At 38.7% G+C, this 24,443-nt stretch overlaps 2 protein-coding genes across 7 annotated transcripts in view; one reads left to right on the top strand and one right to left on the bottom strand.

Annotated features, from left to right (window-relative positions):
• The window catches only part of GSDME (gasdermin E), a 33,774-nt gene extending 21,873 nt beyond the window's left edge, over positions 1 to 11,901 (top strand). The window contains exons 6-10 of the mRNA XM_042476313.1: positions 579 to 758; positions 5,122 to 5,249; positions 5,453 to 5,651; positions 8,452 to 8,525; positions 10,658 to 11,901. Of these exons, the coding sequence (XP_042332247.1) occupies positions 579 to 758; positions 5,122 to 5,249; positions 5,453 to 5,651; positions 8,452 to 8,525; positions 10,658 to 10,894 (818 nt within the window). The 3' untranslated portion in view covers positions 10,895 to 11,901. The remainder of the gene's footprint in view (positions 1 to 578; positions 759 to 5,121; positions 5,250 to 5,452; positions 5,652 to 8,451; positions 8,526 to 10,657) is intronic.
• Positions 11,902 to 17,123: 5,222 nt separating this feature from the next.
• The window catches only part of PALS2 (protein associated with LIN7 2, MAGUK family member), a 46,892-nt gene continuing 39,572 nt past the window's right edge, over positions 17,124 to 24,443 (bottom strand). For all 6 annotated transcript variants that reach the window (XM_042474874.1, XM_042474873.1, XM_042474878.1 and 3 more), the window contains 3 exons: positions 23,881 to 24,083; positions 22,716 to 22,844; positions 17,124 to 21,183 (listed from right to left, as the gene is read on the bottom strand). In XM_042474874.1, coding sequence (XP_042330808.1) covers positions 21,007 to 21,183; positions 22,716 to 22,844; positions 23,881 to 24,083 — 509 coding nt within the window. In that variant the 3' untranslated portion in view covers positions 17,124 to 21,006. The remainder of the gene's footprint in view (positions 21,184 to 22,715; positions 22,845 to 23,880; positions 24,084 to 24,443) is intronic.

Here is a 24,443-nt window from a genome sequence, read left to right as displayed (position 1 = left end):
CTCTCATGGGGCAAAACACTTGAAGGAATAACAACAACAGATAGTAGCTATGACTTATTGGCTTCCTTGGCAGTAAAAAAAATCTTGATCAATAGCTTCAGATTGTTGGTGTGACTGTATGCACAGATAGCAGTGGGAATGGTCAGATATAAGTGTTGTCCTTTTTCATACCTGTAGATCTGGTACTGAATTTGATTATATATTACTAAATGAAAGGATAGATTATCTCATGCAATCTTTACCAGGTTTAAATAAACAGAGATACCTAAGCCCAGTTTTCACTTAAGTTATTGTGAAAAAGCTGGCTAAAAACATCATGTTTTGTGTTCCTATCTACCTCCAGTTTATAATCCGTGTATCCTATCAGTAAAGTTGCTCAAAGTTGTGTATATATTATTAAAATATAAATATATATTGGGTAGAAATTTGTGTGGACCAGCATTCTTTTATTTTTTAGAGTTCAAATGTACAGTACATCATGGTTTAAGCAGGCTAATATGTAATCTAGTGTCACTTGATCTGCAAATGTGGTGTAGAGCGTTTCTGGATAACTTAATTGAAACCATTCTCGTTGACAGAATTCTGCCTGCTTCATGAACACCAGGGTGGTTTTGAAAGAGAGAGCACAGAAGGACCATCTTATAGACTTGTAGACTTCAGAGATACTCTTTACCCACATCTTCTAGATGCTGTGGATAATGAAAAGCAGTCCGATAGCCCTATCCCCAGTGATGCTTCAGTAAGCATTTTGAACAAAGGTAGGAACACAAAAGTCTTAACAAAAGTGGTGGTGATGGGTTTGTTTGTTATAATAATGGAATAATAAACTAGTTTGTTCTCAGTTTCATTAGAAAAGCCTTTAAAAATATTGTGGAGAAAGAAGATGAGGGGGATACTTTGAGGCATGCTGAGAAATTCAGCATAGAAAGTGGGGCTTTAGCCTCTCCTCCCCAGCCTTTATTGCAGGGTGGAGGAATTATTGTCCCTCCAGATGTTCTTGAATTCCAATGCCCATCAGTTCAGCCAAAGTACAGGATAATGGGAGTAGTAGTTCATCAACATATATAAGACCGCATGTTCTCCATCTTTGCCACGTCACCAGCTCTGAACCTGAGAACTACAGGGAAGGTTTTGGTACTATCTGAGCAGCAAACATTTTGTACCTGAGTGCTCGAGAGGAAGACCAGCTTCCTTCTTCTCTCTTTGCTGCTTTAATGAGTACCTTTAACCTACTCCTCTTACTTATTATATTTCTGATTCTTCTGTTCACTTTTTTAAAAGTCCAAGCTGGTGTACAATAAAATACCATTCTCTGAAATTTCCCTCACAGTAACTGTCTTCCATGCTTGCCACAGGTCTATCGGTGCCTTAAGGATATGTTTGTACCTGCTCTTGTCATTCTATTCTCCTCCATCATGTTATTTGACAAACTGTTTTGTCTTTGTGCCTCTCTTGAAAAGATGTAACAAGGCAGGCCTGTGATGGCTGTCATGGAAAGAAGTTTTGGAGAATGGTTCCAACATTCATTTCCTACAGCAAGGGTTTGTGCATACTCTGCCTTCATCTGGAGAGTATTTTATTTCCCTTTCACAACAAAAAAATATGTGTGTTTCTTACACATCTGGAGAGCTCTGTGAATTTGCAGGGAATCCTGTACTTTGAAGGTAGCCCTGTTTTACAACCCTATTGGATGGTGCAGGGCTGCTATGTCACTTGATGCAGAAAACAGTACTGCCATATTGGCTCTGATTCTGTGATGTTTACTGTAAATTATTATTATTATTAACCTTTATTTATAAAGCGCTGTAAGTTTACACAGTGCTGTACATCAATTTTTTTTTAGTCAGACGGTTCCCTGCCCTCAGGCTTACAATCTAAAAGACACGACACAAAAGGAGAAGGGAGTGGTGGTGGGGAATAGGATCAGGTCCAGCAGATCTTTTCCACCTCCGAGGCCTGGACCAAGGCAGATGGACTGGAGGAAGGGCTTGGCTTCTTGATGGATGGTTAGAAGGAGGCTTCCTGGGTCAGAGAGGGTCTCACCTCTGGGAATGCTTCTCTAAACAATATAGTCTTTAATTCAGTTTTGAAACTGGGCAGAGAAGTGATGAGGTGTGCATGTGGGGGAAGAAGGTTCCAGGAGTAAGGGGCAGCAAGCGAGAAGGGACGAATTCGGGAGGGGGCAGTGGTAGTCCTACATTGTGACAGGAGACCCTGACTACCAGAGCGGAGGGTGCGAGTAGGAATGTAAGGAGAAAGAAGGTCAGATAAGTAAGGAGGGGCCAACCCATGGAGGGCTTTGAAAGTCAGTAACAAAAGCTTGTACCGGATGCGAAAGGGGAAGGGGAGCCAATGAAGGGAGGATAAAAGAGGAGAAACATGGTCAAAGCGGCGAGCGGATGTGACAATACGGGCAGCTGAATACTGGACAGATATTAAAGGATGGAGGTGTGAAAGAGGAAGCCCTGTTAGAAGGAGGTTACAATAATCTAGTCGCGAAACCACTAGGGCATGGACTAGAGTCTTGGCAGTAGAGATTGAGAGGAATGGACGGATCTTGGCAATGTTGTGGAGAAAGAATCTACAGGTCTTTGCGGTGGCCTGGATCTGGGGAATAAATGACAGAGAAGAGTCAAAAATGAAGCCAAGACTGCGGGCTTGATGAACCGGTTGAATAGAAGTGTCGTCGACAGAAACAGAAAAGGAATAATGAAGGGTGGGTTTAGGTGGAAAGACGAGAAGCTCAGTCTTAGACATGTTGAGCTTCAAGCGCCGAAGTCGCATCCACTGAGAGATGGCAGTCAGACAAGAAGAAACTTGCTGTTTAAGCCCCGTCGAAAGGTCAGGGGTGGAGAGATACAGCTGAGTGTCATCGGCATACAAATGATAGGAGAAACCAAAAGAACTGATGAGTTTACCTAGAGACAGTGTGTATAGAGAGAACAGAAGGGGACCCAAGACAGAGCCCTGGGGAACTCCAACAGATAGAGGAACAGAGGATGAAGTCTGACCACCCGTGACCACTGCAAAAGATCTATCTGACAAGTAAGATTTAAACCAGTCGAGAGCAGAGTCTGCGAACCCAAGGTCAGAAAGTAAATCGACCATGATTTACCATAAATGATGAGATAACAATGGCAATTACAGATGGGCAAAGTTTGAAAACTCCTAACGTTTTGGACAGTCCTGCACACTTAGTGTCAAATGGTGAGAGAAGTGTTGGGGGCATTTGCTAACTCATAAATATCTCAAACTCCTGAGTTAGAATGAACACATGCTCCATTCTGATTCAGATCTCCTCCTCTAGGCCTTCTTTTAACCCCTTAAATTAACTTTACAGGACGATATGTTAAACTTTTGTGCTGCTTCTTTTGGGGTCCAAGAATAAATCAAATGAAACTGGGTATAGTGGCAACCATCATTTGTGTTTACGCAGCTCATCTTCCTTCCCTAGATTTCTAAGTATTTTATACATATTAATATGTGTTTGTTTTGAACTCTTCAAAACTTGGAGGGAAAGAAGGTTTTTTTTTACCCACCTCCATGTTTTTGGACTGCTGGCCTTTATGTATGTTTTCTCTTGTGACAGTTGCTTTTACATGGCACCGTACCGACCTTGACCCTTCAGTCCCACTGAAAAATATTAAAAACCTATGAAATTGCATAATGGCAAGATATGGTGCTTCTGGAATGTGTATCTTTTGTTCTGCTTGGAAGGTACATGGTCTCTTGCAGAGAACATAATTATGAACTATTTTGGTTACAGTGCATCCCTGCCAAACTGTTTCAAATTAATAATGTTTTAAAGCTCCATGCATGGAATAGCAATTTTTGAGAGCATTTGTTGCACAGCATGGACACATTTTCTTAATTAAATTCCTCAGCAGAGGCATATTTAGCATCTTGACCCACAGGCTCTTGTTTTTACTGAGTGAGTGCCATCTTACTCCATGGAACAGTAGAGAGCAATATATGCAGAATCCCACACCCAGAGAGATTTTGGAAGTTGTAGTCCAAAAGTAACATTTCTAAGCTCTGGAAGAGTAGTGGATTTTGCAATAACTGGAATAATTTATTTTTATTTTTATTTATTTATTTTTTGCTGAAACAGCAGAATGGCTGAAAGGCAGAACCATACCCCTTTATAGGAGTAAATTAAGTGTGTTTGTTGACATCTCCATGTGACTGGCCCTCCTTCCATACTGCATAAACCAAATCTGTAGCTTCATTTTTGCCATTCAGTTCCATAGTGTACTGTTTTTCTTGCTAAATGAGTATTAGCCAGATGTGTCCAGGATTTTGAAGAAGTGCCTCCAGGCGAGTTTTTCTTCTTGACTGAAACATAAGCTTTCCTGCAAGAAAACCCAGAAGTCTTAAACAGTAGGAAAGTATGAAATGACATGAAATAGGTTTTATGCTGCACCAAGCTTTGTTTTACAGGAAACCTTGCATCTATAATGTTGTGGCTTGGAATTACAGTAGGCCCTCAGTATACACTGGGGATCCGTTCTGGACTTCCCTGTGGATACCAAAATCCGTGTATGCTCATGTCCCATTGTCCTTAATGGTGGTGCAGTCATGCAGCCGCACCACTATTAGGGACAATGGGACCAAAGTCCTCCCCTCCCTCCCTCCCTCCCTCCCTCTGCCTTGGCCCTGGGCCTAACTCCCTTGGAACCCCGCTGACTTGGATTTCAGACCCAGAGACTCCATCCCAACTGCTGGGCCTGGGGACAGGGGCTCCGAAACCCAAGCCCCGGCCCTGATCCTGGCCCCGGCAGACTCTGCCCCCACAGCCCAAGCTGGGGCAGAAGTATTGGCGGAAGAGGGTAAGCAGGGAAGGGAGGGAGGGAGGAAGGGAGGAGGAACTTTTGTTCCCAATGGCAATGCAGGTGCATGCACGCCATCATTAGGGACAATATGGGCTTGCCATCTCAGATGCTCAAATCCGTGGATGGCAAATCCGCATATAAGGAGGGCCTACTGTATATTTAGTCATGCTTTAAATACATTGCCTCATAAATACATGACTTGAGTAACTGTTGAGAGAAACCCCTGCCTTGTAAAGGATCCACTGGAATGATTTCTATCCATTTGATGTGCTGTTTTTTTCTTTAAAAGATGTCTTACATATAAAGACCAAATTCCAGCCTTTTGCAAATCTTTCGGAGGATAAGCAGGAAGCATTATACCGAGTACTCTGTGAACTTCTGCTTCATGAAGAAGTTGTGATTCAACTGGAGGATGTGGTAATCTTTGTTTACTTCATACATACGTACATGCTGGCCCTCTTTGTTTTTCATGTAAAGGTGGCTGTTTATAAGCAATGAAAGTTGTTTATGCTAATATCTAACTTAAGTCCCACTTATTTCAATGGGTCTACTGTAAGAATGACTATCCCTAGCTCCAACCAAGTGTGTATTCCTTTTTATTTCTTTTTTCCCCCTTGCAGCTGGACAATGTGTACTCTGAAGGCAATACTGAACTTGTAGTCGTGAAGAACATAAAGCCTCTAGAGGAACCAACTGTAGAGGAGTTCTTACAGCTTATAGGAATCGATTTACCCAAAAAAGATTTGATGCAGAAGGTTCCTTCACATCAGAACAAGGAGCTCCTCTTAGCTGCTCACATCCTTCTCAGTGCTATGGCAGGTACAGAATGAGAAATTATCATCTTGCTTGTTAAGGTCAGCCTTTGCACACAGTTTGATTTGCTCTTTGTGGCTGGTTTTAACAAGAGGATAGAAGAAGTTTCATTAACATGGTGTCTTCGGCAGGCAGTTGAACCATTTGTCAGTCTGGCTGAGACATCAATGAGAGCACAAGATGTTGCATAGTTTAAGCACATAAAATGGAGCATTGTGCTGAAAATCACACCTCCCCAACTTCCATTGAATGAGGACTTTTTCATTCATATTTACAGGATGATTACTATTCTCATTGTGTATTGAACTCATTTGCTGTTACTAGCTGAAAGATGCATCAAGCTTTCATGTGAGGCTGCTGGTATAATTTACAATATTTTGGGGTACAAATGCTATCTTAACAATAAATGTGACAAGGTGTTATTGGAGTTAGAAGGTAATTGAATTATCAAAGGAAAAGGATGTTTTTAAAAACTCTTCTTGATGATATTCTTTCTTGTGAAGCTTTCCCCAAATTGCTGTTTAAAAGCCACATGGAAACTCAGGTTTCTCATACCATAAGAAAAAAGTTCTTGTTATATAAAATCACATATTTTTTTCTCCATTACCATCTCTCTGGATAAACATTTCTTGCACTTCTCTGCTCTACACCAACTTTACAAACCCAGAGTGCTTGTTCTCTACTTTTAAGATCACTTTGTTGCACCTAGTGTAGGACTTTGCTAAGTCCTCCTGCATCTGAGGGAGAAGGCTCAAGTCCATGAAAGCTCTTTAATCTTAATTGTGTTTGTTTTTTTAACTATGCATTTTTAGTATATTTTATACATTTTTATAAGCTGCACTGAGTTTCAGCCTGGGAGGAAGGTGGGATATAAATAAAGGGATGACTGCACAAATCTCTGAGAATGCCTATGTAGAAGCACTTTAGGTAGCCCCCCTCTCACTCTGTCATTGTCAGTTGAAGAATCCCAAATTTGTAGTCATTGCTGGATTTAAATGAACTAATGGTTTAACTTTACATAAGGCAGCTTCACTTATCTGCCCGGGACTACCTTCACCAAGGCTCATCTCTCTCTGAACTTTTCTCCTACATTCAAACATGATACTGCTTCATCCACCCTCTCAAGCCATCTTTTGACCCACATTTCCCGTCTAATAACTATTATTTATTTATTGAATTTATATCTCACCTCTCTTCCAAAATGGATTCATTTTGAACATGTGGAACATACAATTTGCTTCTTGCTCCCTCCACTTATTTTCTTCTCATGAATTCCTTCAGTCTTGCTTTTGCCCTCTGCCCTTCACTGAAAATGCTCTTGAGAATATCACAGATTATCTTCTCAGCCAAATCCACAGGTCTGACTTGACCCCCATGTCTTTGATGCACTTGGTTATTCTGTTTCTTCTTCATTTCCTACATGCCTTCAGTTTCTGTCACCAGCTAGTTCCTTTTCTGACTATCATATTGTTTTTCTGTTCTTGCTTTCCTCTTCCCATTGGGGTAGCACTGTTGTACTTGCTATATATTATTGCCATAAGACTTCATCAAGTCTTGAATTTTGCACTACCACTTATACACTGATAACACTCAACATTCATCCAATCCCCTCCATTTTCCTTTTCCCTTTACTGCAGAATGCCCATCTGATAGTTTTGTTTAGATTGTCATCTCAAACTCAGTTCTCCTTATAGAAATAATTGGCATTATTGTCCAACATGGAACGTTTGCATTCAGGACCTCAAGGTTATGGGAAGGTGGAGCTGCACATGGAGTGCTTTCTGCATGCAGATGCAAATTGGAGTGTCTGGCTGTGCAACATTGCCATTCAGTACAAGGGGTGAATAGCACAACCAATAAATAATTTTACATGTAGAGATTTCTACTTGATAACCAGTGTAGTTTCTCAGCTTGTAAATCCAAGACTAAAGTTCTCTTCATTTTTCCTAAGTCTTCCTCTCACTGTGGATAGTGTGGACTGTTAAAAAGACAAGTAAATAAGTCCTAGAGCAAATCAAACCTGAACTCTCCCTAGAAGCAAAAATTACTAAATTGAGGTTGTTGTACTTTAGCCATATCATGAGAAGACATGACAATAATAATGCTTAGCAAAGTAAAGGCAGCAGGAAAAGGGGAAGACCACATTCCAGATGTAGCAGCTTTGAGACATATTATTATTACACCTGTCTCATCACTGCTGTATAGTTAGAAATTCCATTAAAGTGATGGCAGAAAAGATTATTGGGAGCTGTTTTCTTTCCAGAAAATCTTCTGAGCTCTGGCGTTTTCATTAGGAACAGACTAGTTATACTGTCATAGAGGATGATTTTAAATAGAACTTGGAATGTGTTGCATAGATTGCATGTGTATTTTAAAATAAATCTAAGCTGTGTTAGTGTTATTCATTACTTCATCAGTAACATGTTGTTTACTAACATTTTTATTTTTTTTATTAGATTTTCCATTTTAAAAGTACAGAAGTATCGCCCAAAATCATCCTCTTTGAAAAAGCAACATTTTAGGGATTATCAATCTTTGTTTCTCACTGCACTATTTTTTAAAATGCCATTTCCAGGCATTACATTCTTTTGAAAAGTGTAATGTGCTCCAGATAATTCCATTAGTTTTAATGTGTTACTTGCAAGCTCTGAATTTAAATGACACTTCAGCACTTCCACCTTACTCTAGTTTTACTTTCCATAAGTCTACTGCATTAAAGTCTACAAGATTGCTCCTTTCACTAGTAAAGCCAGAGTGATCCTTGTTCTACTGGAAAATGTTATACCATTTACCTCTTTTTCCACAGAACTCTCAGATTATGCACTTGTCCTGCTGCGTGCCTGTTGTGATCTTCAGGTTCTCCCTACACTGTGCTGCTTGGTAAGTCCCGTACATATCAGTATCCTTAGTGTAACAAGATTTTATAAGCCATAGCACCTGGTGTCTAGCACTGTGTGCCCATGCCAGAGCTTTCCCCAAAGTGCTTTGGAATATTCATTCTGTTCAGCTTTTGAAGCCATGTGATATCCAATCAAGAGTGATAGCTACTAGCTGCAGTTTCACTGGGAGACAGAATCTGTTCTGTATTTTAATCCACACTTCCAAGGTGCTAAACTCTGTCTCCTAAATAGTTCCTTCAAACTGAAACACCACCATAAATAAGAAAAACAATACAAAACCAGCATAAAAAGATAGTAAAAAACAACAGAACCATTCATTAAAAACAAGAAATTCAAATTCAGAACAGAAAAGACCTCAGAGAACAAAATGCTATTTGCCTGTATGTGTGTGTGTGGTAATGAATATTGGCATGAATTAATTCAACAGCATTTCTATGCAGATGATTCATGGTAGGGTGGTCAGTACATAGATAGGTGATGTTTCTGCTTTTTCATATTAGTTTTAATCCTTAATAGTTAATCCTATGCTATAAAGTATGCTCTTGTGCTAGCTTAAATTTAGTCTGTTTTTTAAAACGGAACTGTTTACAGACATATGTCCCACTTCACATTTAAAATAAATCTGGAGATTTGGGGATTTTCACATTCCCTACATAGTATAAACAAGAGGCTACATAGGGATTATGAATATGAAACAGCCACAAAGTGAGTAACTCTAGGTTGTACTTTCTTAACTGCCATAGAAGATTCCAGCCATTAACTTTAAGTTTAGCAGCATCTAATCTAGCACCTATCTAGACCAGGAAAGATAAAACACAAACCTATAACCATTCTAAACTGTCAGAACAGCATCATCAATTAAAGGTTGATAGAAATAAATGTTGTTTATAAGTGTCTAAAGAGGGAGCCAAATACTTATAGAACCAAGTTTTGAAAGATTGTTTTTTAGAGTTTTTAATAGTTTTCAATGCAGATTACCATGGCAATCCCTATCAGCTCTTTTTAGTGCTGGAATTATTGGACAATCCAAAGAGCTGCCACTATGGGTCTGGCAGGCCAGACAACAGACTTTGTTGCTGGGTTTTTAATTTCTGTATTGCTGTTTCTTTTATGTACAGTATTTTCCTCTCCTTGCAAGTAATGGGAGGAACATTGTTCATTATCAGCTCTAGGGCCAGTGTAAATTTCCCAGAGTTGACAGCAGACCCAGAGACTGAGAGGCTTTGGATTATGTGAATTCACAACCTTTCCTGATGTGCCTGTGTCATGCCCCTGATCTATCTGCTTTCCAATCCTGGTGTCAAAATTCCATGCAAGACCTGTGTGTTTTTGGTTGGAGAATCTGAGGTTGCAGTTATGGATTCATAACCCGCAGTTAGGGACTGGTAACTGCTCTGAAGTCAGTAACACTATGAAGTCACATAAATGTCCCCCAGCCCATCTTTACAGCCAGCAGCTATCTCAAGTGAAGAAGGTACTTTCAGCTGCCAAATGTCTGCAAGAATAGAGTTTCAAGGCCCCTCCTACCAGTGTGTGAGGTTACAACAATCAGAAGCAGGACATCTAGTCCTCATCGCAGCCTCTCTTACAGTTAGCAGAGGGCAGATAACATCCTCCTCCTTCCACCTTAATAAGTACCTGAACAGATCTCCTTTGCTCACTGTGGCTACTGACTGTTCAGGTAGGCTTGGGAGAGGGAGTCAGGCCAGGACACATTACTGTTACACATTTGTAAGTAGCCAGTGTAGGATATTAGGGACATCTTGGTCTACCCATGGTGGTGAAGATCAAAACAATCATGCCAGCACTGGAATGCAGACTTGCCATTGTGTTTATTGTATTTTCATTTATTTTCTCATCTTTCAAGTTGGCATGCAATCTTCTAATCCGATATTTGTATAGCTTTGTGCTGTAGATCTCAACTGAAAGCTAGTTACTGAAGAAGTTTTCCAGTGGGCCTTATTGCTGCATGCATTGCATCTCCCCAATTATGTCCAAGTTATTACACCATGCTTGTGAAAAAAATTGCTCTCACTGCTTAAGAGCTCTTTCTAGAAAGGAACCTTCATAGCTGTGCAGATGTCTTTAACCTTTCTTTCTGTCTCCGAGCAGCCCGATATGACCTCAAGGGATGGCACAGTGACACTTAAAGATCCAATGATGGCTCCACTTGCTGACACAGGAAGGTTCTGGCTAGTGCAAAGGCTGTTTGCTTTATCAAACATTAACCTCGAAATGACAGAGTCTTCCATAAGAGCTGTAACCACGAAGAAACCCAGATTTCTTCCAATCATTCTTTATATAGCATTGTATGGACTTTGTGCATTAGCCTGTAAAACCCATTCTTGAAAGTAGTGGTTTGGGTGGTTTAATAGCAGAACTGACTGCATTATGTAATACCTGTCTTCAGAACAGAGTGGAATTGGGCTGATTTGTATCTGTGAAACATCTGCAAATAGACTATGCTCTTCTAACAGTACAGTTAAAACAATGAAATGGTAGTTAAAACAGAATGTATGAATAAACCTGGGGAGGGGTGCGCTATGGAAGGACACTTTATCAGCTGAAGAAGATTAATTTTTAGTTTTATTATTTATTTGCTTTATTAACTAGTATTTGTACGTACTACAGTGTTGTGAACCTGAACCTGACACTGGAAATAAGGTGCGGATTCAGCTATTACACTTTCTTACCTTGGGGAAAGGATGATAGCTCAGTGCCAGAATACATGCTTCGAATGCAAAATGTTCTAGTGTTGAATTCCTGGCACCCTTGGGTTGGCTGGGAAAGACTCCAGGCTGATTTCATGTAAAGCCTTTTTCTAGCAATGTCGCTATTAGTAGCTATACATTTCTTAAGTATTATGCTGCAATAAACTGAGCAGTAATATCCAAATATAGATAGTATGTGTTTATGTAAGTTACAGACATCTTTAAAACTAACAAATTCATTATAGCTGGAGCTTATAGTCCACATCCTTCCTCCAGGTAAATTGAGTTATAAACAGCTGAACAGACATTCATAAATTTGTACTGAAAAACAGGTATTTCTCTCACCCCATGTATTGGCTGGCTTGAATACTATCAGAATATTTTGTTTCTGACCAGAATTCTAATGGTGACGTAAGGTCATGAAGCTGAGGGTTATGAAAGTGCATGTCAAATTGTTCCTGCTGTTTTTGATGTTGAGAAGGAGGTATCAAATACCTTCTTATGCATTATCTCCCTCAACATTCAGAAGGCCTCTTCCAAGCATCAGATTTCACTGTCACACTCTTCTGGAAGGGGAATGGGTCATGAGTCATCAAGCTAGTCCTAACAACTGGGAAAGAAAACTGATGTCACTCTCCCACCTCCTGTGAGTTGCTGGAGATTATATAGATATATAAATCTCCAGCAACTCACAGGAGGTGGGAGAGTGATATATATGCATGTGCGCGCCATGATATGTACAAGAGAGATCTGGGAGGGTGATGGCAGCTTTCTTCTTCCAGCTAGATACTGCCCAGAAACCCTTCCCTTGTGAGTAAATGGCCATGGCATGAGACCCCAGAATTTGGGTGCTGCTTTCCAGGGAAGAGTGATGCAGAACTGTACAGGAGCATAGCATTTTGCCCTGTAGTTTTATTTTAGTCCTATCTCATTCTTGGTATCTTATGCAAATGTACCTCAAGCATAAACATTACTCTCCATGCTATAATAAACTCATTAAAGTATCACAAAAATGTATTGTTTTACTGGAGTAGACCAGTGTGTTTCTTGGACTGAAATAGAAAAATATTTTTGATACTTTTTGCTGGTTTCAATTGCTATTTTATACTTGCTTTTTGAAAATGTTTCAGTCACCAACCTGTAGCAGAACTGCATCTGCACCTAATATCCATTGAATATAAAACATGGAGTAGAACCAGTGTAGACTGTAGTCAGATGTGTGCATTAGACACTACTAGTTTAATACAAAAATTTTGCCACAGATTGAGTTAATGTTGAATAGCTTTGGGAATAGAAAAAACCTAACTTTGCTGGATAGAGATTTAAGCTTTGCTTGCAGATGTGGAGGCCAGTTGGTCATTAGACTGAAGTCCAGGGATCATTTTGCACACAGACTTACATGTCTAGGGCTGCATCTACAATACAGATTTCATGCAGTTTGATACCGCTTTTAAATGTCATGGCTCACTGCTATGGAATTCTGGGATTTGTAGTTTTGTGAACTATTTAGTTTGTTATGCCACAACTCTAAATCCCAGGATACCATACCATTATTGAGCCATGCTAGTTAAAGCAGTGCCAAAATAAATGAATTCTGCAGTGGCAGCAGCCTAAAAGGCATCAGGGAGCATAAATCTGGTTTAAAATATGCTGCACATTCATCACATGTCTTGTTCTAAAGTTAAACTATAAAAAGGGGCTATGCCACCCACCTCTAATGCAGCAAAAGGGCTGTAGAGACTACAAAATTAGGTGGTAGCCCAGTGCTGCTTACCCTTGTTACAGACTTCCTGCTGCAGTCTTGGCTAAGTTCACTTTGCCATGTTTCTTACCTTTCCAAAAGCAGATGGACTCTCCTAGCTCTTCATGATGTTTTTCTACTTGTCCCCTTCACTTCAATCTGTCCCATTTGTTATTCAGTATGTATTTCTCAATGAGAAAATGAGAATATTTATCAGTGTTTCATTTCAGACACTCAGACAGTATTTTGGGTAACTTTATGTAAGATGCAACAGAGCTTCTTCCAATATTAAATTTTTATTTCATATATACAAAAATACTTTATTAGTAGTTAACAGGATTTCACAGGTTTTTTTTACATTTCAACAATTATACAGACTGACATGTGAATTCAGTGTGAAAACATTAGCAGTTTCCTTTTTAAAGTTAAAATGATTGTTTAGCCAAGTAGCTCTTATGGCCTAGGAATCTCTCCATGATCCTTCAGTAAGCTTTTCTAAATTGATCAGTGTGGCAGATAGACAAGTTTTCTATGTTCAGCAGTGCCAAAAGGACATCTTAGATTTCCTATCAACCAAATCTAATGTTTCATTAGATATTGCACAAAGAATGTCAACATGAATGCACATGTAGAAGCCAAATTATATGCTTAATAACAATCTCAGAAGTTCAAGCAAGCAAAAACTATGGTCTGTATAACCTTGACAAGATTCAAGATTTTTGAATCTTTCCAGTAAGCTTTTACCAGTCTTTATAAGCGGGAAATACATATACCCAGAAAAAGTGTAGGACATGAAGGGATACCCACTTAATATGCATTTAAAGAAAGATGCATGTCAGTGGCATCCAATATACAATACCTTGACTACAGATACCAGCACAAATGATTTGTTTCCCTTGCCAGTGAACTACCATTCAAGATAGTGTAACACTTGCCTACTTAATATATGAGAACGGATGTTTTACATTAGCCTTAACCAAACAGTTATCTTGTCCTTAAAACTAAAAGCAGCAAGAAACACTAATTCCTGGAAGACTGAGCATGGTTCTCTGCCATAATGCTGTGAAATCCAACAAATTAATATATTCCTATTCAGAGGAGAAAAATGTTTACTCTTAAGTGTAGATAAATCTCTTAGCTGCCAAAGAATGAGAAAAGACTCAGTTTTACTATGTAGGCCACCACAAGAGGTTTACATAGTGACCTGCCACGTAAACCCATATGAGGCGAAGTCCTTTGAACAAAAAGATAAATTAATCTAGAATAACAAGATTTAGATGGAAATCTTCAACAGGAGTCATTAGCCACCCTACAGCTAGATTGTACCTGATTACCCCTTGGTTTTTTCATGTGCCATTCGTTTTTAGAATGACAAACTGCCTTCTGTGAGAAAGGGGGGTTGTCTCACATAGTTTTAAGATTTTGGCTGGAATCCTGTTCACTAGTTACAAGTAGTTAGTTGTGTAACTGCCAGGGATTCATGTTTACTGTCATTATAGACCAAACATGAAACCCTAAGCTTAGCTTTTCAGCTTGGCAGTGCCCAAACCAAAGGGCTTCCTTGGCACTGCAGATTGGGGCACTGCCAAATGAAATCTACAGAACTCTCCTGGTTGTGGGGTATATTGAGAGAAACTGTTATGACAGGAGCCCAAGGACTCACTCCAGCTCCCTGTTTTCACTATCCCTGCAACCAGGAGAGAGCTTCAGGAGTCATTTACCAGTGCCCTGCTCTGCAGCACCTTGGAAAATTTTTGCCTGTGGCACTGTCAGACTGAAATCGTAGCTTTGGGGGGGGGGGTGGCACCATCAGATGAAGCTATAATCATAGTTCCATCTGATGATGCAAGATCTAGCCCTATGTTCTAATCTTTACAGTGTCTATAGTCACATTGGAAACACAGAATTTTAACTTAAAAGCTAAGCCTGGTAATTTACAGCAGAAGCAAAAGCTACAAGTTTTAAGTAAAACAGGTAGACAAAAAAAAAATGTACCGCTGCTCTATTTTTGGATGTGTATTTGTAAAGAATTTAAGGCAAGGGTGGGCTGTTGGTAGACGGTAGCTCCCACCATTTTGAAACATTGGTTATGCTGGCTAGGGCTGACAGGTGCTGTAGTCCACAACTTGCCCATCCTTGATTTAAGAGAGATCCTTTTATTTTCTCTCTAGATTTCCAGAATTGACCATGGGAACTTTTCCTAAACAAGCTAGGAAAATACGGTGAACTCTTGATATCTGTGGGCTTGCTGTCCATGGATTTAAACATCTGTGAATAGCAAGCCCCATTGAATTCAGTGGACACGTGTCGCACCCACCATTTAAGCACAATGGGATTTGAGGTCCCACACTCTGTGTGTGTGTGTGTATAGCAGCAATATAGAATGTTCCTTGTCTTGTGGTTATCAAAAATATAGCAAAGATCCAAGATCAGGAAATACTTCAGGTAAATTGCCTGCAGTATTTGTTCTCCACTTGCAGTCTAGAACTATAATTCCCAAGGTGGAAAAATTTAAATGATCTCCTTGCCACCCAATTTTATGCACGTCTCTGCCATATCTAGAACCCAGCAAGACTATTTCCCTGTATGAATATCCACAAGAGTTCTTTAAAGCAGCTGCCACTATCCTTTCAAGATAAGGGAAGGTCTCTCATGTATACAAAATAGCCAAGTTATTCTCCACAATTTATTCTTTTTCTAATAGCAATATGAAGTGGAAAAGAGCAAAGTATACTGAAGCGCATTACAGAACCCATATAATGTACATAAGAGTTTAGTTTTCTCTGCACCTTTCCAGCTAGAAATGTTTTCCAGGGGCTCAAGCTTGAGATAATTGCAACCACTGTGCCAAACAGCATATTGTACCTTTTTAAAGCAAAAGGATTTCTGCTTTTGGCATGATTACGTAGTAATTAAGTCCATGACATAGATATGGAACCAGTGTTTTGACTAGATAGATGCATATAGGTGCTTTTGAGGCATGGACACACATGATCTGAAACAATTAGGGTGCAAGTGCCACTGCTTCTCATGCCTATGTCATACTCTGACTCTTAATTTCACACTTTTATTACAAATGGCTGCCCATTTTCTGACAACGAGATGCTTTCTATCCATTATGTTAAATGCACTGTCCTATTACACTATTATAGCATATTTACAATTTTAGAAACTTGATAAGAATATTTAAATAACAGCTGGTCCATCCTTTGGAAAATCAAGTAATTTGATAAATATTAAACATGTTAGTTTTGACTATGTCTGAATCATCCCCAACCATACTGTGCCATCCTTAGCATTTTGGTATGAATTAGTACTTTGTGGAAAACGGAGAGCTAAAGCGAAAATATCGAATCTAACTTCATATACTCATATCAAACTATACTCCACTAGCTGAGTGGCATACTGCCCACTGAATTCAAGATTTTATCTTAATAACCTTTAAAAAAATAACCAGAACGTATGTATTGAGTGTGACCTGTAGCTCGTATTTTAAGATTACCACGAAATGTTTATTTTACTCAAAATTTTCACAGCTTATCTGACATTGATTGTGGAGATTAAGTTTTTAATGATTTTCAACTTGCAGTTGTTCCATGATACTAAGCACTCACAGTATTTCTGATTCCTGCTGTAGAGACAGTAACATAAAACAATGTTTTCTACTTTTATTTTATACAGGCATACAAAAACAGCTGGTAATATGTATTTCAGTACATATTTAGTTTCAGACAGGTAATAAATGACCATAAGCAGTTTCACCATGACAAAAGTGGCCATGTTAAGTTATTCAGATTTAAGTAACTTTATATCCTGTCTACACTGGTGTGCTGGCATCCCATTTATGTACCGTATATACTTGACTATAAGTTGATCTCATGTATAAGTCAAGGGCAGATTTGGGGGCCAAAATTATGCATTTTGATATGACCCAAGGATAAGTCGAGGGTAAAACTTAGGGGAATGTAACAAAGGTTCTAAAGGATGAAGCAAAGGCAAGCAATGCCAAAGAACTTCCAAAATTACAGCAGGCATAACTTTGTGCTCATACTAAAGGCTGGTTGAGAGAATAGATGGGGGTCAGTGCTTCCATGACAGATTATACTCTTGTCTTTCACCAGGGGATGTTTCCTTTTTTAAATAAGACTTAAAGTACAGTACTTACTTTGACCTGTGGATGTCAGCCCAGGTTTTTGGGGTCAATTTTTAGACTAAAATTTCTAGATTTATACATGAGTATATACAGTACTCACATTGAGTGTGCACTTCTACACTCTCCTTATTAGTAATCACAAGTGAAATCAATCCTGTTCCTTTAACTTCTCCTTTAAAGATAGGAAACAAAAGAAAACCATACTTAATCTTTTTTGGAAGTAAAGAATGTCTGGGACTTGTTCTGAGCATATTTGCTTTTCATACCAAGCTATCCATCTAAAGTCAACATCCAACATTTTCTATATAGACTGCCAGCAGCTCTCTACAGTTTCAGAAAGGAGCCTTTTCCAGACCTACTTTGAGATGCTAGTGTTTGAGCCTGGGATCTTTAACATGCAAAGCTGGTGCTCTATTACTGAGCAGCAAACCCTTCCCTTCTTTATACCGAATACAACACCATGGCACTGTCCCCAGCAAGAAGGACCAGAACTTTGGCCACTATCTCCCTCTCTCCACTCTATGGTGGTAAGGAGGGGGGAGATACATAGAAACTCTGCACTATAAAGTTTCAAATTCCACATGCTCAGTAGTTGAAAATACAAGTGCGGCAAAAACTGAATTACTGGCACTATGGTGTGAAATGTAAAATTAGTTTTTAAGTATTAATTTGGGAGGACCTGGACTAACCTCCTTTGGCATCACAGTTCAAATAATATTCTTCTGCAAAGGCATGGTTTTATGATAAATACTGTTATTCCTAAACTTGGCATGGACTTGCTTTCTGGAAAAAATAATGGCAGTGTCATAAATAGTTTAAACATATGCACCAACTTTAGTATCATGCTTGAATGTAAAGAATCAAGTACTGGTTTGGCTATTGCTGCTAAGGAGACAATTCAGTTTAGTTCTTTCAAGGTATTTAGAGAAGAGACACATGAAAACTGCATCCCCAGAGAGAGCACTAGATCCCTATAGTACAACATGCTTCCTAGTTGTATTGAGCTTCCAGGCAGCCAATAAGACAAGAACTAGTTTCCTATTACTTTTCCTTTCTACAGTCTGGGTGATGCTATATATACTCTGAGCTTCAGGGTGTGGGTATATTTCTAAACAAAATTAAATTCCTGTTCATTATTCATCAAATTTCCTTTGATCATGTCTGTTGGCCACTAACTGCTTCTGCTTTCCAACCACTGTACATCTGTTATGCCAGAAACAAATCAGAGCATCAATAAGATGTAGAGTACAGTAAGTGACTATTCAGTTTTAGAATTCTTCCACCCACTCCATCCCTTCCAAACAAGCAGTAGTTCAGTAAGAATAAGAGCAAAATAGCAGCCCCATTCCAGGTTACACTGATTCACCCTGTCTCTCTCGCTCTCCCTTTCTCTCAAGCTGGCCAAAAGCAGTAGCACCAAATCTATTGGAATGCCATCCAGTGAAACACTGGAAAACAAAGGAACAGGAGTTAACATTCTAAATTAGGATTCAGCAACTTCCTGCACTCAAGTTTCTACTATTAAAAAAAAGTCCTATAAAAGTAGTCATCATTACATTGTACCTCATTACTAATCCACAATGACATCAAGAATGCAGAATACTGTCTTTTAAATCAGGGGTGGGCAGCTGTGAAAAACTAGTATTAGATCTCCAGGAGGACTTGGAGGGCTACGACCTTCTACTGCCCCCCCCCCCCCCCCCCAAATCAAAATTTTGCTTCCCAAAGGTAATTCAAAGCCCTGTAGGAATCCTGTTTTGGGATCTTCCTTGGCCTGTAGAAAGCATTTGGGGGCATTTTGAAGGAAAATAACTTTTTTTGGAAACATTCTGCAAAATTTTGTTTTGATCCTGAGTGTGGTGTCCAGTGGTGGACACATGGTGGAAATGCCCTTCATGCTCCCAGCAATCCATTTTGGACATTTCAGAGATTTATTATTATTATTATTATTTTTGGGGGCGACACCTGGGGGTTCTATGTAACCCATGGGCCACATTGGGCCCACCCCTGATTTAAATTATCATTCTAGATACCACTCATGAAAATAACTTTTCAAACTCAGTTGCGTACATTTGTCAAACATTGAAGATCAGGCTATCTACAGATATAATGCAACAGAAGTTTATAAGTTTCTTAAAAATATCTGATAGTTAAAAGCTAAAATCTAAGTACCAAGAGCAATTAAGACAAGATATGCAATAATTTGCATAACATTTAGAAAATATATTTAAGTCTTTAAAAAATACCTTAAAGGTTTTTAATCTATAATACCTTTTTGGTGTCTCATCATTTCTCTGTATAAAGTAAAAACTATCCAAACCCTGTTTTCTTGTGCACAATCAAAAATGTTTAAAAACCAAGAGGGTTAAGAACTTTTTTTTATTATTTTCCCAGCTTTTTCAAAGAATTCTCCTTTGTTGGCATCTTGAATATGATACTTTGGTGCTGAAAAAAAATCTGTAGCCAAATGCCTGTCCTTACATGTTAAATGAACTGGGCAGATGCACCAAGTCAGGCACCTAGCAGGTAAGTGATGAATAGGTATATTTACAACAAGGATAATATAAAATACAATCACCAGACTAGTCTGCCTTAGTGATAATTTGCATCTATATTCATTAAACAAAAATACACAGCAGAAGTGTATATGTCAATATGAATGTAAAATAATATGGTCTTTCTACTCAAAAGGAAGAATATCATAAAAATCATGATTGTAAAACAGAAGTAAACCCACTTATAAATAACATTAAATTTTAGCATCTGACAGTAACTTTTGTTTTACAAGCTATTTGGTGAATAAAGCAGTTTAACACAAGGTAACAGACAGCTCAAAGTCCCATCACATCACATTTCATTAACACACATAATCACTTATAAATATTCTGATGTAAAGGAAAAGCCAGTCACAGAACAATATACAAATACAGGGCAAGGTCATCATTAAAAAAAGCTGGCGGTGTTCTTTTAAGCAATGATTTTTCACAAATGAGAACAAACATCCTACATGCTGAGCCTCAACTGCAAAGCTTTGCTTTAGAAGGCTGTCTCAGGCTACTTCACCATGATCCTGAACACAATGAATTATGTTACATAAATCTCTGAGAAAGTAATACTTATTCTAATGTGCTGAAACATTGGCTCATCAGAACAGCCTCCTAGGGAAGTAGCAAGATATTGCTTTTAGTGTTTGTAAAAAGATAACACATACAGGAAAACCTACAGTACACCTGTCTAAGACACGACAACTGCAAAACATGTATAAACATTAAGCAAAAAAGTGTCAGTAACATGGCTCAGTGCTGGTTGCTTTTCATGTATTGAAAATTTTGTTCACATCAAGAACATGTTTATTAGAATAAAGATTAGGATTTCCCCTGATTAAGAGGAACTGACCAGGTGAAACACATGACTGATTTATATAGAGTTCTACCAAAAAATAAAACCACACAAAAACTCCAACACTTTTTTTCAAGTATTTTTCTCCTCATCACAGTGAAAATGTAAGACCAGATGTATAAGTGAACAACGGGAAAGTTCCTTAGATGAATAAAGGCAAAGTAGTAAATCAAAAACATTTATAAAAATGCTTCAACGCATTTCCTTCATGTGATATGAATAGAAAGATTATTTGTAAAAAGTTAGAAAAATTAAAATAAATTACATATTTAAGTACACTTTTCCCTTGAACATTTTGTATAAAAACTTGGAATAGCATACCATTATCTGAATATACACAGAATAAAAATGAATCGGGTGCTCCCAGGTATCTGGCAGCACTGTACAATGTTTTCTCAATATAATGTTTGTTTCAGTTAACCTGGTTTGGTGATTACACCTGTCTTCAGAAAGACTGTCAGTATACCCAGCTAATTGGAACCCACTGTGGTTCTGTCCTCAGTTTCTCTGTAGCAGTTTGCAACTTTTCAAAGGCTTTGTCTAGATTGTCATTCACAATGACCAGATCAAAATAGTGGCTGTAAGCTCTCTGGATGCGTGCACTCTCATCAACTGTTTTCTTCAAATCAGTATCCTGTTAAAAGATTGACACACCAGAAGATGTTTCAGAACTTACTATATGTTTAAAACCTGGCTCCCCCTCTCTGATAAACTTAATTATTCAGAAGTCATTTTCAATCAGCTCAGAAAAATTTGCTTCCAGGCATATTGTATGTAAGGACTTATAAAAGGTTCTGAAAGTGTATGAAACATTTGGGGGGGGGGTGTAAATCTTCACAGTCCCCATAACTGCACAGGACACTAGCTGTCAAATCCCTTTCAAACATACGTTGAAGTGCTGGTTATTATCTTCAAAGGCTCTCCCACAGTCCTGGGTATTCTCATTCTCAGTTGCTCTGCCTATGCAGAGCCAGTGTGGTGTAGTGGTTTGACTGTTGGACGATGACTCTGGAGACCAGGGTTTGATTCCCAGCTGGGCCATAAAACCCACAAATTGTACTCTCTTAGCCTCAGGGGAAGGGAATGCTATAGCTTTCCAGCAGAGTGCTCTAACTGATTCATCAAACTACAGATCCCAGGAGTCTATAAGTGGGAGCCACTATGATATAAGTATACCAAACTGCTGTAATTGAACAGTGCTAATAACACCCTTAGCCTAAATTTGGATCTAACACATTAATTACATAAAACACAACAAAAAGGAAACGGGAAAAGGCACAATTAAAACAAATATGTAAAATTCAGCAGCAGGTGTAAAACTGTAACCCAGGCAATAGACTAATTCCTCAAATAGTGCAAAAAATAAAGAGTTGCTGAAATGATATAAAGGTCTTGCCCTGAAAGCATCTCTGGGGAGCATTGTTGTTGTTGTTATTGTGTGTCTTCAAGTTGTTTCCAACTTATGGTGACCCTAAATTGAACCTATCATGGGATTTTTTTGTGTGTGCAAGATTTATTAGAGGATGTTTGCCATTCTCCTCTAAAGTACAAAAGAGAAATTGGCAATGCAATCCATTTGTGAGATCCCCCCCCCCAAAAAAAATTGTCCAGCTCCAAAATGACCCCAAATGATCTCTGGGGTGTGGAGGCATTTCAACCATGTCTGAATCCCCTAGGGGTCAAAAGGTACAGTGCAGTATGTGGTCCTCCAAGGTCTCCTGGAGCAGCTAATGTGGCCCCCCTAGCCTTCCACAGTTGTTTATTCCTGCTTTACAGGAAAAGGAAGGTACCTGTTCACCTTTGAATTAAGTAGCCACATTTCTTGTGAATGTCATTTGCATTTAAATAACCTAATTAAATTAAAATCTCCTCACTGATTTTGGTACATTAATCATATTCAAAGATTTTTAAAAACAGACTGGGGAAAAGGAAGCACTAAACATCAGTTGACAAAGCCCCATCATATCTCATAAGCAGAGGGCAACTCTAAGGCAATTGATTGTAATAAAGGGCTTGGTAGAAAACCTTAGAATATAAAATGTATGAATTTAAAAACACAGGCAAGAAAACAAAATGAAAGCATTCTTTTAAATGCTTTTTTTTTAGTACTGACACAATCGGTCAAGTTTGATCATATGCAATTTTTAAAATATAGATTTTCCTTACTGTTAGAAGTTTTGTTGTAATTCCCGCATCTACCACAGCTTTGTGCATGGCACGCAGTGTTTCCAGTTCTGGAGCAGCAATAAACACTACATATGGCATAAACTCTGATGTCCGCAATATTTTAAGTGCCTGAAGATAACAGAGAATTAGCTACATCACTCATTGCTTTGAAGATTAGGTAGATAGCAACATGAGCACAAACAACTTCACACACTAAAAAGTAGTAAACTTGTTTGAAATCTGTCACCCTTACTAATATGTAGTAATCTCCTCCCATTTAAAATATAGCCTTATACTGCTCCAATGGATCGGTGTGTACTAACAGAAGAATCCATATTATGCCACAGATACTTGCTATGCATTCCTTTTCTTGCCTTTGTAATGGTGGCACTGTCCCACAAATTGGTCTGTGATTTACATAACAAATTTCTACCCTAGCTTTCTATTAAAATGTTTCACATTGCTTACAATACATTTTAATCACAAATATTAAAATTACAGTCGGCCCTTCTTATACACAGATTTTTTATACACGGATTTAAGCATACACGGTTTGAAAATGTTCCAAAAAAGTATAAATTTACCTTGATGTTCCATTTTTTATTAGGGACACCATTTTGCTATGTCATTATACTTAATGGGACTTGAGCATACACGGATTTTGTTATACACGGGGGATCTTGGAACCAAACCCCAGCGTATAACAAGGGTCCACTGTATATGCACAAAAAGTGAGAAGAGCCATCAGATAAGTCAATGAAAATGCCAGGGAGTTTATAATCAATAATTCAGTAATCCAAACTTCTATCAGAGGAGGTCAGTCTTCCCATAGTAGCAAAAGGACACAGAGTACAGGCAAGACAGGGCTCACTTTGAAGACAACGAACAGCAGGATCTGTCATGCTTCAGAATCCGGAATCCTTGTAAATCTGCTCATGAGGCCATACCTATTCCTTCTATAATACAAAGGCTCTCTTGAGTAAATCACCTATTTTAGTCAGCTGTACTATCTTTCCCACTGATGTTGACATAAAGCTAAAGCACTTCAACTCAAAGAAGCCTCCACCAGGATTGATAAAGATGACAGATTCTGGGAACTGGAGTCCCAAACATCTGACCAATCAAACATTGAGAACCTCTGCACTAGAGTATTGGTCCAGCATACCTGAGGATTAACATCCAAGATGCATGTCCTTCCAGTCTGAACCACTTCAAGGATGGAATCTATTTTGGTGCCATAAAGGTTTCCTTCATATTCTCCATGTTCTAAGTATCTTCCAGCTTTGATATCTGTCTCCATTTCAGCTCGTGACACAAATCTGTATGCTTGCCCATCTTTTTCATCATCCCTTGGCTTTCGTGATGTAACTAAACAAATGATATACATGTATGCAAAAGTAACAAAAGACAGACAAGTATTGCCATCTATGTATTTATGTAATGGCAACTTACAGAAAAACACGAACTTGAAACCCAAATCTGTTCTGAATGAGCAGAAGACATTTCATCCAGGATGGGAGCCCCAATTTTTGCCAAATTTTACATCCTGCTGCAGCCCCATGAGGTGCATGTTGTTCCAGAGGGTCTTTAAACCCTCAGAAGTAGATTTTATGGAGATATGAGGAAGTAAGAAGGGGGGGGGCATGATAATTATACTCACAAAAATTTGGTTCTAAGTTAGGGTTTACTGACTTTTCTATCTGTGAGTTTAATGAATTTTTTGCCCCT

The sequence above is a fragment of the Sceloporus undulatus genome, chromosome 6 (assembly GCF_019175285.1).
Source record: "Sceloporus undulatus isolate JIND9_A2432 ecotype Alabama chromosome 6, SceUnd_v1.1, whole genome shotgun sequence".
In the NCBI taxonomy this organism is placed as follows: domain Eukaryota; kingdom Metazoa; phylum Chordata; class Lepidosauria; order Squamata; family Phrynosomatidae; genus Sceloporus; species Sceloporus undulatus.
Note: the sequence above shows the minus strand (reverse complement) of the source record. Positions and strands in the feature narration are given on the sequence as shown.